Source organism: Thamnophis elegans, chromosome 2, assembly GCF_009769535.1.
Source record: "Thamnophis elegans isolate rThaEle1 chromosome 2, rThaEle1.pri, whole genome shotgun sequence".
Taxonomy (NCBI): Eukaryota; Metazoa; Chordata; class Lepidosauria; order Squamata; family Colubridae; genus Thamnophis; species Thamnophis elegans.
Genome location: NC_045542.1, coordinates 49,296,861 through 49,312,803, shown reverse-complemented (window position 1 = coordinate 49,312,803; position 15,943 = coordinate 49,296,861). Strand labels below are relative to the sequence as shown.

Below are 15,943 nucleotides of genomic sequence, written 5' to 3'. Positions count from 1 at the left end.
TCCCACCATGACAGATGTGTGGGAATCAAAGATCATATTGAGTGGCAGCTGTGGGCAAGATGGCACAAAACAAGTAAAGATGAGAGGAGCTGCTTTCTCAGTAAGCGAGAAAGTCTCGCCGAGTTCAAAGACACACAGGATCTTGCCACTAGCACTTCTGCTTTTAATTTAAATATCTTCAATGACTTTGAAGGAGAAGAATTACAGGGAGAAAAAAAAGACTGCCTGCTGCTCACTATAATGACATTGTAACTCAGAAACAAAGGCACAAAACCTTTTGTTCCAGTGTTGAAGGCTGCAAGTGAATCTGAGCAGTAGATAGACGCAGGTATTAAAATGGCTTTTCAAGACCTTTCTACACCATCTGTTTATTGTCCAGTAAGAACGCATTTGGTTCTAATTTGCTATACACAACCTTTATTACTTCCGCTGATTAAGCTTATGAGAGACTTCCACCAGCCCAGTGCAGTTCTTGAACCTAAAAGAGCTGACCTTCACAGTTTTGTAAACTTTCTGTATGCCTATGGAACGAGTCCTTATTTCTTTGAATTCTGCCTGCGATTAAAAAGTGCATCCCTTACAATGTATTCCTAATTACAATTGTAGAGTTAATTCAAGAGGCACATTGCTGGTGAGCAAAGCAGTTCTCTGGATCAACATGTCAGGCCTGCAGCCATCTTTCTTTTGGATCTTTGGCCTGCCAAACTTTCTATGATTCTACTATGCATTTTCTATTGTGGGAAAATGGGGGGGGGGGAATTGTAGATGCTATGTAGCCATAACAAAATTATTTCTAGAAAGCCAAGGTCATCTTTTGTCTTTGCACCTCTGCATCTGACCGGAACTAGATGGGTGGAACTGCCAGCATGGCAGTGGGAGATTGGACCATGTGATGGACTTGTGGGTATGGGGGCAAGAACTTTCAACTGGATGGGGAAAACCGGGAAGCTTTCAGATTCAGGTTTTCCCAGATGTGCCAACATGGTTCTCTTAATAAATTGGAACTTTGAGCAATATTTTGCCTTGGACTCTGATTTACTTTTGGATGCTATTTGGAACCCTGACATGACACTACAAAGGCCCAAAACAAGATATGCCAAAGTTTCCTACATTTGCAGTTGCTTCACATTATTGAGACATGGATACAGAGTGAATAATCTGCGCAGGCCTACTCACATATGTGAAATATACTTCCATGTTATTGTTTTAGGTGGTTACTTAATAAAAACTGGCCCATCTACCTTTTTCTTAAAAGGAATTGAGGTTTGTGTCCCTGTACTATGCTTTAGTGTAAAAAAAGTGCACCATTTTTAATAGAGTGATAAGCTAAGATAAGCTAACCCAAAGACACTAAAACTCAAGACAGTATCTGTTCTACCTTGTTTCCAGGAATAAAGCAATATTTTATGGAAACACTCTTTTGGGCTAAAGTTGCCATCTAGCCAGATCTTTGTTTTCCTTCAAAACAAGAAAACATTTTCTGCCCATGCAATTACCCACAAGTAGTATGTTTGTAAAAGTAGAGTACTACCATTTGGAAATACTTTTGGGGAATTCATGCTTATGGTTAAAATGCAGCTCTCTGTTTTGCTCATGCAGAAAGGCCCTTGGGACAACATCAAGAATTAAATAGCCTACATATCACAGAACCACAACCCAGAAACAACAAATATGTAACAAGGCTGAAAAGAGCATAAACTGGACATATTCTCATAGGGAAGTGGAAAAGAGGCCGACGTAAGTATTGTAGCAAGAAATAAAATCTTATTGGTAATTCATATAGAGATACTTTTTTGGGGGAAACCCAAACTTTTTGGCAAGATATCTTCAGTTAGACACATTTATCAAAAGGAAAGAAGCCTCAAGTTTGCATGCAAGTAGCCACAGTACTAACTTTATATGTTCAGCACTCGACAGCAGCTGCACTTGTATCTCATCCATAAGAAGTCATGGAATTTGGAAAGATCAATTATAAACAACTTCAGAAGAACTCTAATCCTTTCCTAATTCAGTATGCCGCCTGAGAGACTATGAGATAAGACTATGGAAATGAACTCCTAGTACACTCTATATAACCTATCAACCTCTAAGTGACTCTTGGATATATATCACATTCTCCGAGCAATATTTTCAGATCAGCTAAGCTATTTTTCATGCAAAAAAATCATCATCATCATCATCCTGCAAGGCTCTTTTCGTTCCACCTAGAATCTCACTCTCATTATGAAAAATAGCCAGTTTATGCAAAAAATCTTTAATGCAAAGAGTTAAACTCAGTCACAGCAAGCTTTGCTAAAAATCAGGAATGCAATTTTTCAAGGCCTCTGAAACAGAGAAAGATTGTTCAGTTGGCAAAAGCATGCTCTTCTCTGAGGCCTGGGGGCTAAAAGATCAAAAGAAAGAGAGGGAAGAAAGAACAGAGCTGCATTGACCCACAACAGGGAGGAACTCTTTACAGAAGTTAACAAATTAACCTCAAGTCAGAGAAGTAGAGGAAGGTCAGTCTAGTGATCTTCAGGACAGATAATCAACACTGTGGGATTATAGTAACCGTAAACAGTGACTGATACCAGGAAATAAAACACAACTCATTACATCTGGGATGCAATGGTTGTGCAAGGGATCCTATCTCCCTTCCATATCTTCCTAAAGTAGAGAGTCATTTCATGTTTTGTATAACGCTTTCAAGCATGACTGGGTTGCCTGATTCATAAAAAGCCTACAATGAATGCAAAATATATTTCAGAACCTGCATTACTTACTACTTGTCTACAATACAAAGCAGACAAACTGAACAGAAGTTTTTAAATAGCCTAAGGCTTACCGCTGCTGTTTTATTAATTCTGGGAAATGAACCCAGGAAGATGAGATAATTGAGCTATCTACAATAGTTTTAACACTTCCATTACAAGAATATACTTTTTTTTTCATAACCCCTTCACAATGGTAGTACTTTACTGACTAGTCATTAGGCCATACAAGAATACAAAATATAAAACATAGAATAGTATATAAGACCATTATGTTAAAAATAGAATAAAAGAAATAAGCATAAAAAATTGGCATAATTTGGTACAGACATATTCGTTTCCAAAAAGCAAGGCAAATGAGGAGAACAAAATCTGTTTGGGGCACATATTCAAACTTTCAGTCCATATTAACACCATATTTTTCTCAAGAACAGATTAGAACAAAATATGAATTGTTCTCTCTCGTTTACTATCCCATGCACTTTGCAAAGCAGTAGTCATATAAACTAAAAATAACCTGCACTGTAGTATCACAAGACAGTTGAGATGAGTTGAGTAATAACCATGGACAGTTAATGTGCCCAAATAAGAACAAGATACAAGTGCTTGCAGGCAGAGGACAGATCAGCATCTTCCTTCATTATTTACCAATCAGTGGCTCTACAGAGAGATAATGTTTCCCACATTCTTTTAAGAACTAGGAGTCAGGCTTTGGGACAATTATTAAACAATGCCATGGCAAACATGGCAGATTGGCTAAATCAAAGGCTATTCTGTTTGGTATGTGGGATGTATGTAGCAAAAATGTGCTACTCAATGTAAGGAAGGACAATGTTGTCTTGCTCAAAGGAACTAGTACTGTAGGAGCTAATAAAGGATAAGCAACTTTGTATCACAATAAAGCTCAAATTTACAAATGAGTTTTAGTTCTTAGCAATCCGCCTTAGGTGTCTTTCTCCTGAAAGATTCATTTAGCTGGACAGAAACTCTTAAAATACATTACTATATAGCATTAAAAGTAGCTGAAACCAACACCTTATTTAATTAGATTATTTAAAAATCTTGATCCTGAATTTATTTGTCACTTGGCACTATTACAGGCAATGCTTTGTTTTCAATGATTCTTAATTAGATGATCCCGAAAAATACTTCCTATTGCTCAAAGACTACAATAATATATAGCTATCCCCTTCTTAACTGATAATTAAACAATATTGTGAGGATTCCATCTGTAACAGATTATCTTTAATTAGAAAAATGCTGGTAAAAAATCATGAAACAGTTATTAAAGAACGATAACACTGCTTGTTCCCCCTTAACATTTTGTAATAAACAATGAATATATAATTAAACTTTCATCCAGAAGAACCTTAACTCCAAGAAAATGAATTATTACCCAGTTAAATCTATAAGAATTAACTTAAGTAAATTTCACTGATCCAGAAAAGTAACATGTTAAAAAATAAAGAAGGCTTAAGCCAAATAAAAATATCACTATGATTCTGTAGAATTCCAGAATGTTTTGTTTATTTCTAGACAATGTTGAACCTCTCCTGGCTTTTCAGGGTTGGTCCAGCAGTTTCCAGAAGTAACTTCTTGGAAGTACAATTGCTTTCTGGTATTCCAGATATTGAATTATGAATAAAACAGGCACGTTTTAGGGCTGGATATAGATTTAACATTGGGATGAAACAGAATATTTTCCAGATCAGTGGATTCTACACCCATTCTAATATCCAGTATCCTCCTTTGTGTTAATGCTACCATTATTTTATGAACAATCCATTATTCTACACATTACCAGGTATTAGAGGACCAGTGAGATAGATTTTCGCAATTTAGAATAAAAGAACTATTGATAGAATCACTATATTCAAAGCAAAAAGCAAATCAAGAAATTCTAGCACCACAAGAAATAAAGCCATTTCATCTGTCCTTCATTTGATTAAGATATACAATAGTAATCATTGTTGATCTTAAAAATAAAAGTATTTTAAAATTAAAAAAAAAACTGTATGAGTGATATAACTACTACCTGAAAAAGAGTCATGCCATCGTCACTCAGAATGGATCTGGGTGGTGTAATAACTACAATAAAAAATAATATTTTCATTAAGAAACAAGATGAAGGAAACAAAGGGGCTTTAGGAAAGGTCTAGACACAGTGAAAGTGAGTTATATGTCTCACAACACCTATTACATATAAATACAATGTATGGATTGTAAAAATCATTTTCTCCAAATCAATAGCAGCAACAGACCCAGAATGTTATCTGTAAAAATTATAAAACATAAATCTGAACTTACATAAATAAAATGGTATCTCTGGATTTACAAGGAGACTTTTCACAAATGCCCTCAGAGCACCAACTGTTAAATAAAGCAAAAAAAAAAAGTTTAGTATGAGCTGCACATACGTTATGAACACCATCCTCTTTGATGGCATATTTTAAAGAGAATAGCAACTTAGTCTTATCTCAAAGACTGACATAGTAGAAAGCAGAAACTTTAAATTACCACCATCTTTACTGAGTTCACTTTTTGATTCCAGCATCCATGTGGAACATTTTGCTGCTGTATTTAAAACCTCCTTCTGCATCCTTAGAAGACTGGCTGATGAAATGTTAGCTAATTTTCAACTATAAAAATTCTATTCTTACAGGCAACAATTAAAATTGGTTTATGTACAAAAGCTCTTCCAGGACATTTGACCAGAGCTGTGGTGGTGCAGTGGTTAGAATGTAGTACTGCAGGCTACTTCTGCTGACTGCCTGCTGCCTGAAATTTAACTCAGCCTTCCATCCGTCCAAGGTTGGTAAAATGAGGAACCAGATTATTGGGAGTAATATGCTGACTCTGTAAATCTCTTAGAGAGGGCTGTAAAAGCACTGTGAAGCGGTATAGAAGTCTAAGTGCTATTACTATCCCAAACTGACAGGCTTTTTTGTATGGTTTCTGTCTTACAATATTGAATTATCTAAGATCTTTTGCCTTTAGAAACAGCTGAAGCAACACTGCTTACCTGAGGAATATTTAAGGAAAACATTTACTAGTGGAGACTGGGTACTTCCGGAATGGTAGTGAGAGATGATACAAAGAGCATGACTACTTCTAAGTGGAGGTAAAGGCTAAACCATTCTAAAGTACAAAGTAATAGTGAAGATGCAGTGTTGTATATTTATGTTCTCCTAACTCAGCACATATAAGAATTGGAGATCCAGCTAAATCTCCAGATAAGCCACCTATATAATCTATATAGCATGAGAAGTTGGTGGTATAAACTATCAAACATTAGAGTTGACTTCCTCAGAGGTTGGTGGATTTGATCATTAGACATTTATAAGCAAAGAACTGATAATCATTCATTAATATTGCTATAGCAGTAAATTTGCATAGAGTTGGGATAGATTATCTAGATTCCCTTCCAATTCTATGATTCTAAGCCAGATCTCCTATCTGATATATTCCACCTAACCAGAGGTGCTATTCAGCTAGTTCTTACCAGTTCTCGTGAACCAGTAGCGGAAATTTTGAGTAGTTCAGAGAACTGGTAAAGACCACCTCTGACTGGCCCTGTCCCCATCTATTCTCTGCCTCCCAAGTCCCAACTGATCAGCTGGGTCTTCTTCAGTTGCCCTGCACAGGAGAATGGAGCTAGAAAGCTGGTTAGTGGAGTGGGGTGGAAATGGAGATTTTGCAGTATCCTTGCCCTGGGGTGGGGAGGGAATGGGGATGTTACAGTATCCTTGCCTTGGAGTGGGGAGGGAATGGGGATTTTGCAGTATCCTTCCACTGCCACACCCACCAAGCCACACCCACCGAACAGGTAGTCAAAATCTTTGAATCCCACCACTGCACCTAACCTAACTCAACATCCTGATATAAGAAAGCAGAAACATTAAATTTACCTACTCACAATAGGCTGGGGAAGGTCAGCAAGTAGTTGGGAAGTGAGCAATTTCAGGGGTTTAAGAGCAGGCAGGAAAATCAAGACAGTAATAGATAAAGATATGGCATGAGATGAGGGGTGGGCCATTTTCAGGGAACATAGACTTGGTGTTTGGTACCAGTTCCACATTCCAGCCCTCTGTGCTTAGTTTCAGACTCTGGCCAGATTTCCAGGGGCATGGACTTTTAACTGCTGGGGACACATGTGAATCTCCTAGGCCAGTAGCCTCCAAACTTTTGGGCATCGGGGACCGGTTCCATGAAGAGAGGTTTTTTTCATGAACTGGAGGGGGGGGCATAGTTTTGCACGTTTGTTTGTGTGGCCTGGTTTCTGGCATGCCGCAGACTGGTACTGGTCTAAGGACGGGGGCAGGGTGGTGGTTGGAAACCCCTGTCCTAGGCTCTGGAAGGAGCTTGGGATTATCCCTGAAGCCTTCATTGACAAGTCAACTAAAGCCCAAGTCACTGCTTGGAATGAAAAGGTAACTGGGCCTCTGTACCATATTGTGTCTATGTGCTTTTCCTCCTCTGCGGATCCTGGCGTTCCTCCTGGATTATGGAAGAGCTGAGAAATCTTTGTGTTGCATACCAATTGCCTCTTTCCCTGGACCAAGAGGCTCTGCCCATGGACATTCATGGTCACCTCCAGAACAGACTACTGAATAGACTAGGAAACAAGCTGTCCCTGAGGCTACCTTTTAAAAGAATCCGTAAAATGAAGTTGATCAGAATGGAGCATATCCTGTGGACAATTACAGCATTTTACCTTTGCTACACAAACCGTACTGACTCCCAATAGACTTACATGTGCAATTCCAGCTGTTGTTTGTCACCCAGAAAGGGTACAGGATTTTTTGAAGCACCACAATCCTGTGGTGGTCTCCATCTGCTGTATTAGATCCAGCAGGAGAGGTATTTTTTGAGTCCAATCAAGTAAAGAATATCATCAAGTTTCAGGCCTGAGAGAAATCAAACTATGAAGTAGGATGTGCACCCAAAGAGATGTCCCTCTTTCCCATTGAAGAGGGACATCTCTTTGGGTGCATATCCTACTTTGCAGTTAAAAAGTCCTAGATTTTGACTATTTAAAGGTGCAGGGAGTCTGGTTTTCCTCTTGACCCCCAGCACATTGAAGCAGAGTGGTTGATTCAAATTCTTTCCAATATTTCCAATTCTTTTTTGGGCTCTGGCTGAAACTATGCTAGACCAACACCCTGTTTGTTCAATGGGCTCATCTGAGCATGACTAATGCCGTGGTAAGTGGTCTGAAAAAGAAGCCAGCAGGCAGTTGTAGGAAACACATTCTGTTCAGAAAGCAATTTCAGCTATCTTCCATACCACTCAATTTTCCATACAATAAACTTTTAAAATAGCAGTAAAATAAAGCAGCTAGAGACGTGTAAATCTTTTTAAGTCACAAACATTAGCTTGATAGCCAGGCACTGTTGGTCTTTTTCAGTTCGATTATTTATATAAAGCAGAAGATAGGAGATAAAGATGTACTCCTACCTGTTTCACTAGGGTGAAAGAAACCTTGCAAAATGTGACGATCTGGGAAGTAAACACGTAGTACCACCTAGTTGAATGCAAAGAATCAGGCATCTACTCACATAAAAAGAAACATTAGCTTCATGCATGTTTGAAAATAATACCAGCCCATTTTCAAAAACTTGCTTCTTTTCATGAATGGGCAGTGTAGCTCAGTGAGACTAGACATGTAATTTTCAAGAGCCTTTTTAGAGTGGTGGAAACTAACCCATACAGATGTTTTAAAACGAAGTGCAACATAAAAACTGATACTTGGACCACTCAGGGATAGCAGTGTTCAGCTGAAGTAGCAGAGATGGAAAGAAAAGCATGAGTGTGAATTCAAATCTTATCCTCACTAGAAATTAATTAGGTAATTTCTGGATTTGATCAGAAAGGTTGTACTTTAAAAGCATTGTGTAAATGCTAAGTATTCTCACTTCATTTTAGCAACAGAACTCTTGTATCTCACACCAAAAGAACATGCAGAACAAAACATGCAAGAAATCTGTCCACTGCCCTGCTTTAAAAATTCTCTCAGGGGGAATCCTAAAACAAGACAACACTTACTGCTATTCAGTGTACATTCCAGTTCTTCCAATTCATGTAAAAAGAAGCAAAAACAGTAGTGGAATATTTTTTTTTGACTGGGCCACAGATATTTGCTACTTATATGTTCCCTTATGTCACTTAGATCTCTATATTTCTAATTCTGTGGGACAATCATGATGACACAAAAAAGGTTTACCTTTGGATAACGCTCTAATTTCTCCTTCGTTTGAGCTTCTCGCTGTGCCTTTGTCATCAAGGGAACTTCTTCTAAACACCTCCTAAGAAGAGACAAGGCTTAGCAGACTGCCGTAAGTGGAGATCAACTCAACCCTGTTATGCTCCTCAATCATCAATTTAACTTCTGTATTTGTTCATTCTGATATGATCCTTTTGCTATCTTTAACCTCTGTGTATAAAAGTTCCCTACACACACTAAAGATTAGATTGTTCAAAAGACAGAGGCAATTTGTATCCTGAAAAACCTGCACAAAGTCATTTTAATGAAAACTTGTCATTCCATTTTCCTAAATATATATCAAACAATTAATTTTGAGATACTGGAAATAAACAACCATATTTTTACATAGCATACCTATGCCCCATAAGTAATGACTGCATCAGTATTTCTTGATCACCATATTTTTCGGAGTATAAGACGCAACTTTTTTCCTCAGTATTTCTTGATCACCATATTTTTCGGAGCATAAGACGCAACTTTTTCCCTCAAAAAAGAGGCTGAAAAACTGGGTGCATCTTATACACTGAATACAGCATTTTTTGCCTCCTGAAACCCCTCCCCTTCACCAAAATGGCCGTGCAGAGCCTATAGGCTTTCAGAGAGCTCTGAAAGGGGCTGGGGAAGGCAGAAATGGGTGAAAAAAGGGCCATTTTTTGCTCAAGGTGGTGGGGAGCACCGGGTGTCAGCTCTGACAATTTATTCATTACCTAAGTTCTTTGTTGGTCAGTTTGTGCCGGAGGAAGAAGATAAACAGCATTTTCAAACCGTCTCCATGTTTGGCTGTTTTCATTAATCCTTCAGAACCTGACAGTAACAATCTGGGTCCTCATTTTACCAACCTCGGAAGGATGGAATGTTGAGTCAACCTTAAGCCTGGTGAGATTCGAACTGCCAAATTTCAGGCAGCCAGCAGTCAGCAGAAGTAGCCTGCAGTACTGCCCTCTAATTACTGTTCCACCTAGGCTCCTAAGGGTATATCATAAAAGTTGGAATTGCCATAAAAGTTGTATTTCTATTGTCTTATTTTAGAAAATTATTGTACAGGTCAGTATAATTTACACATAATTATCAATTTTTATGCCAACCTATAAAGGAAAAATGTCAATGAAAAGGTAAATTTAATCTTATATATAATGCAACAAAATCCTATGCTACAATATCAAAAAGAACTGTTGAAAGTTGAGACAGATATAATTAATTTGGCATTTAAAATATTGATTCAAGAGAGATAAATATAAAGTATTTATCAATGAAGACACCCCCACCCCACCCCCAGCGTGCTTATAAGTACAGCTTTGCAACTCTTCTCAGTCAGAGTTCTTCCAGATGGGTGGTCCTTAATTCAGAATTCTAGCCAGCATGGTCACTGCTGAAATATTTGAGAGATTAGGCTCATGCATCTAGAAAGTGACCAGTTTGGGAAGGTGTCTTATAGACATATTTATAGAAATTAATTTATAACCTATCAGGTTTTATAAAAATGAAAGAAAAACAGTCCATAAAACATATATTTAGAAAGTGTCAATAGTTGGTATGCTTACAGAGTTTTAATAAAAGCTAAAATAACAGAAATACCGGTATATCTTCTGCAATTTAGTACACTGTCTTTGCTCATATTAACACAAGTGCTTTCATTCTGTCATTTGTTTATCCCACTTTTTGTTCAGGAGCTCAAGGTAGTATACTCAAAATCCTCTGCTCCCTCTTTTATTCACAAGCATCCTGTGAGGTAGATTGAGATGAAAGAGTGACTAGTCTCAGGTTACCCACTGCCTTTCTGCAGCTGAGGCTGGACTTGGACAGAGGTTTCGCTGGCGCCAATGCAATATTCTAATCACTATTTTCAATGGGGCACCCCATGTTATCACCAATATACAATGTGAAGTATTGTATTATTTTGAAATATTCTCTAGGAATTCTGTATAATCTCTTGCATCTATCAACAATTGGACAACCCGTCCCCTGTGACATGTCTTCCCTGTATACTTTCAAGATTCTTTCACTTCCAAATTTCAAACCAATAATATCACAATTCGGAGGACATAAATATTCTGAGTTAAAAGTAGCTCGGACTTGCTTTTTGTATTAACACTTGCGAAGACTTGCTCTGTGATCAAAGGGTTCACTGTCATATAAACAAAGAAACCATGAGCTTTGTTGACCATTCATCCACCCTTTTTCCAGTGTTTATAATAGATGCATCTAAGCAGATGACAATGTAAAAAAAAACCTTCCAAGCAATTTTGTGAATTAGATGAATTGGCTGGTATTTCTGGAAACTAGTAAGAACTAAGAAAATCCTAGTCCAAAGAATCTTCAGAAGTGCAAGGAACAGATATTGCCATCCACATATGTTTGCAAAGGCTTTAGAGACAAAAATGTGTGTGGCTAAAAAAACTTTTCTACTTAAAAAGTTAAGTTACAAATTACAAAGGAAATTAAAGTCTACTGTCTAAATAAGATATTTATGGTACAGAAGTGGATTTATCTTCTACTGCTGAGTCTACATTCATATTTTCTTTGAAGTACATGGTACTTTAATATCTCAACAATCATGTTTAAGAAAATACTGCATTGATGCTAGATTCTCTAGAATTAGAGGGAATCTAGTAGTACCTTTTCCAACTAATTTTATGTTATTAACAAGTGTATGTTTTTGTATGACAGAAGAAAAGTATCAACAATAATGGTTGTAGTTGTTGAGATCTGTTGAGATTACCTGAAACTTTTTAATGCAAGTCCAGAAACTCTTGCTAACTGATGCTATTAAAACCTTGTTTTTCATTTTGGAGAACTGTCTCATATGTAACCCTGCAATTTACATAACTCATCTGTATTCCCCTCCCTCCACTCCAATTTAAATCTGATATCAGTGTAGGCATTCTAAGCATCTGATGAAATAAGTGTGGCTCATAAAGCTTATTACTTTTAATACAGTTTTTAATCAAAAGGTGCTATTAGGCTTGGTCTGGGTTTTGGGTTTTTTGGTTTTTTTGCTATCATAGATGAACTAATATAGATCTCCTCCTACAAAGTTAGTATTTAGAGAAAAACATTAAGTTTCTGTCTAGGCAGGTCAGCATACAACTAGAAGACTACAAGTAAAACCTCCAAGAATATGAAGAACATTAAGTACAATTGGGAAGCAAATCCTGAGCATATTCATTGTTTAGGATTCCATCAGAATCAAAGAAACAATCTATATTGTATGCACATTGGCCATAAAAATTACTTAACTACTAGTGAAAAATAAATTTACCTTTCATTCTGAAGTTGGGCCAAACGTTTTCTCACATCATCTACTGTAACCTCAAAGAATTCATCAGGGAGATCTTGTGAATCAGAATCCAATGGCTCTTGAAGATCAGGATGGCACACAATTGGCTCTCGGTCCAAATGCTGTAGAATGAATATAAATTAAAGCTTGATGCTTGAATCCATCAAGGCACAGAATCCACAAAGCACAAGGAATATAATCTTTGCACTTAGAAAAATGTGGGTTTTGTGGTATTCCCCCAACATTTCTGAGCAATATATTTATTTTTTATTTATTTACATACATAACTTAGTAACTGACTTATTCTATGATCTTTCCTAATGTAAATTCCTGCCCTAATTTTCACAGAGCATACATTATATAATTATATAAAATAGCACCATCCTCAGAATTCATGTTTGATTACAATCTGTAAATCTATGTTAGAGATATATCATACGCCCTTTCCAAAGCAGAGAGGTTCTGATTCTAGGAGTTTTTAAAAATGCTACTTTTAATATCCATATTAAACCCCTTTCAACTTGAATTAGATCTGTAAACAAAGAGCCGCTACGTTGTGGTCAGCTGAAGTTTTATAGTCTGGATTTAGTAATCCTATGTAGTAAGTAGGTAGGTTGTTTAAAAAAATGGAAGGAAGAACTTTTTATTGGAAAACATTGATTGACAGTTCCTTCTAAGCATTTATTATTGATACTTTTAAAACCTTTGAAAGATGATAAAATGAATATAAATAACCACATCATCCAAACAGTAATACAAAGAGTTTATTTATTAAGTTTGAATTGGGTGCTTTAGCAGGTCTCAAAAAAACAACAACAGTTGTTTCAAATAAACTAGAAAAGGCTTTTATGGAAATCAAGCAACAACTTAATATTATCAACAATTTTTAAAAAGATTAAAATAAAATTGGATCATAATCAAGCTATTTGGTACTAAGAAAAAAATATTTCCAGTTTTAAGAAATAACCAGGGTAGTTCTTTCAATGTAGAAACTACATTAGTTTCACATTTTTTAAAAAAAAAAATACTGCACTTTCCAATGGATGTTCCCAAAAGGTTGATTACCTTTTATTATTCTTATATTGGTGATGCAATACATTCAAAGGAATATATTATAGCATTGCCCTTCCTTTGTTTTTATGTCACTACCACATTATTATACTGATATACTATTTTTATTTGGATTTCCTCCCTTTTTTGTTTTATTTTTTTGTTTGTTCTATTTAGTATTTTATTAATCTTATTTTTAATGAATAGTTTGGAATGAAATTAGTAAATTTTATTTTCAACAGTTATTTGATGTACAGTTCTACAGTATTTATTATTATTATTATTATTTTTAAAACTAGTAAATGTATCTCAATACAGCCTGAAACTATCTATCACTTATTCTTGTGTAAACATAGATTTACCCATGGAAAGATGTCAATCAGATAGATAAACCTGTTGTAGAAAATCTAGACTCAGGAAAGACTAAAGAATATAGAAATTACAGTACAGAAGTGGCTAGAAAGAAGAAAAGACTGCTTCCTTAGCACTGAATGTCTAAAATGCACATCCAATGTAGTTGCACAATAAAAACTACTAAATGAAACTGTACCACATTACAAGTAAAGTTTCCATTCAGTGCACAAAACTTTCTTACGCATGGGCTAGGTTCTGCGAGTTCTGAGAGATTAAAGTAAATACTGTGCAATGAAATTTGGCTGACACATTATGAATCCAGAGCTATAAAGCGATGGCACCAGTTGGTCTGTATGGTTAATAGGCTGCTTTGAAAACTAGCATCTTTGACCATCAATGATCTGCCTGGCCTGGCCTGGCTCCAGACTCCGTGAACTTGAGATAGTCCTATTTTTAGTCAGTCGTACCACCACCATCCCTTCTTGATGTCTCTAGCATACCCTGTTTTTGCTTGTCTTCCCACCCATCTCCCGTCCTATCATCCTCTCCAGCAACACTACCCCCTCCTCACCCTGAACAAGCCCTCTGGGAATAGAAGGAGCCTCTCTCAATTATCAGTAGAGACAACACAAATTACAAGGCAAGATTTCCTCTATTTGTGGGCACTAGAGGGTAATTTGGAAAGTTAAAAGAGTGAGGTTGCGTGGGTAGACCCTCAGCTACTTTTAGAAAGTTGAAGAGAGTCAGGTCTAACTAGAGGGTGAAGGAGCCTGATTGTAGCTTTCCCTGGGCAGAAAGCACAAGGAGTACCCACGAGCTGCCAATCTGTCCTTTCACAATGACTACTGTCGCCTGACTCTAGTTGTTTGGAGACTGGGCTGCAGTGTAAATGAGCAATTGTCTTGAACTGAGAGTCATGGACTCCTTCCCCGGATTAGAAGAGAGAGAGTTGACAACTTCGCAAACCCGAGTAATTTGTCACTCGCCCACATTAAATATAAATGGAGTTGAGGGTCACTATTTCTAATTATTAGAACAGAATGGGCAATGGGTGGCTGTGGTGATGTTATGGGATTGCATGATAGATCCTAACAATTTCTATTAATGCCTGATGAATAAATTTTACACAACTTCTGATAGATTCTCCATAAGATCAAATAATTAATACAGGACCAAATGCCATCAACTATCTTCCACTAGATATTTTTTATTTATTATAGCAATAACAAAGAGTAGCAAACTAAAGTGGGTAAAGTAAGGAACAGCAAATATAGTAATTGACACAAAAGAATGTTTAGCTTAAAAAATTAACCATGAGGGTGACATTTCAGCTTCAGAGGCAGGTACCTCATTCATATTAACCAGTTTATGTTCTCTTTTTCCTCTTCCAGCTGGTCTTCTATGCCCTACATAAAACGTATTATACAAGCCTGAAAAACTGATTTTTCTCTCACATCAATATAATTATCCTGAGAAATATTGCCTAGAACTTTCAAATTGCAATTGGCACCAAATGTAGCTTGAGAGACAGGGCTTTCAAATAGAAAGCATTAAACTTTTAACTCTCCTGATAACAGCAATGACTTCCAAAATCTGAAGTGAGTTCCAGAAGGGCTATGTCTAGAAACAAGTAATTGACTTGAGGATGAAAACAATGCAACACATTCCTCTCTACTATTAAACAAACCCAAGACACTGGCAACATCCCACTTGGCTAGGGCTTGCTGCCCAACACTGAAGACAAAAGCACGGGTCCTCTTGTATTCAAAGCTAGTAGACCACCAATACAAAGTCAATTACCAGACCAGCACTCTGTTTCAGATATGGAGCTACAGACTGATGAATAATAGTTCAGTTTCCACAATGCGGTTCTTAGAAGCAATTCTCCAATTACAGATTCCAAAAAAGGAGGATAAGCAGCAGCTACACAATACATATAGCACGGACTGGGTGACATAATGATTTGATGGGTAATCTCTTTGAACTAAATAGTTCTTCCATTCCAGGAATTACGACACAAGGCAGTTAAAGGAAAGTTAAACATAAACATACTCGACTTTTTCACCTATTTTGGTTTTGATTTCCAAACTCAACCTATGACAGAATCTTCAACTCCAGGATTATTATAGTGCTGTGGTCAAGCCACTCAAAGCTATCTATTACCGACCTAAATGTTACTGTGCTGCACAATTAAAAGGTGAGGGGCATGCTACAACTTCCAAAAAACATGCCGGATCAGACTGAAAC

At 36.9% G+C, this 15,943-nt stretch overlaps 1 protein-coding gene across 8 annotated transcripts in view; it reads right to left on the bottom strand.

The window, feature by feature from the left end:
- Positions 1-15,943, bottom strand: part of ASPSCR1 (ASPSCR1 tether for SLC2A4, UBX domain containing) — a 77,426-nt gene that overhangs the window by 27,934 nt on the left and 33,549 nt on the right. For all 8 annotated transcript variants that reach the window (XR_004254823.1, XR_004254822.1, XR_004254824.1 and 5 more), the window contains exons 8-12: positions 12,275-12,414; positions 8,974-9,055; positions 8,208-8,274; positions 5,058-5,120; positions 4,786-4,838 (exon numbers count right to left, since the gene is read on the bottom strand). Coding sequence is in view for 4 of the 8 variants with exons in the window: in XM_032211671.1 (XP_032067562.1) it covers positions 4,786-4,838; positions 5,058-5,120; positions 8,208-8,274; positions 8,974-9,055; positions 12,275-12,414 (405 nt within the window). In the remaining 4 variants the exon portion in view is untranslated. The remainder of the gene's footprint in view (positions 1-4,785; positions 4,839-5,057; positions 5,121-8,207; positions 8,275-8,973; positions 9,056-12,274; positions 12,415-15,943) is intronic.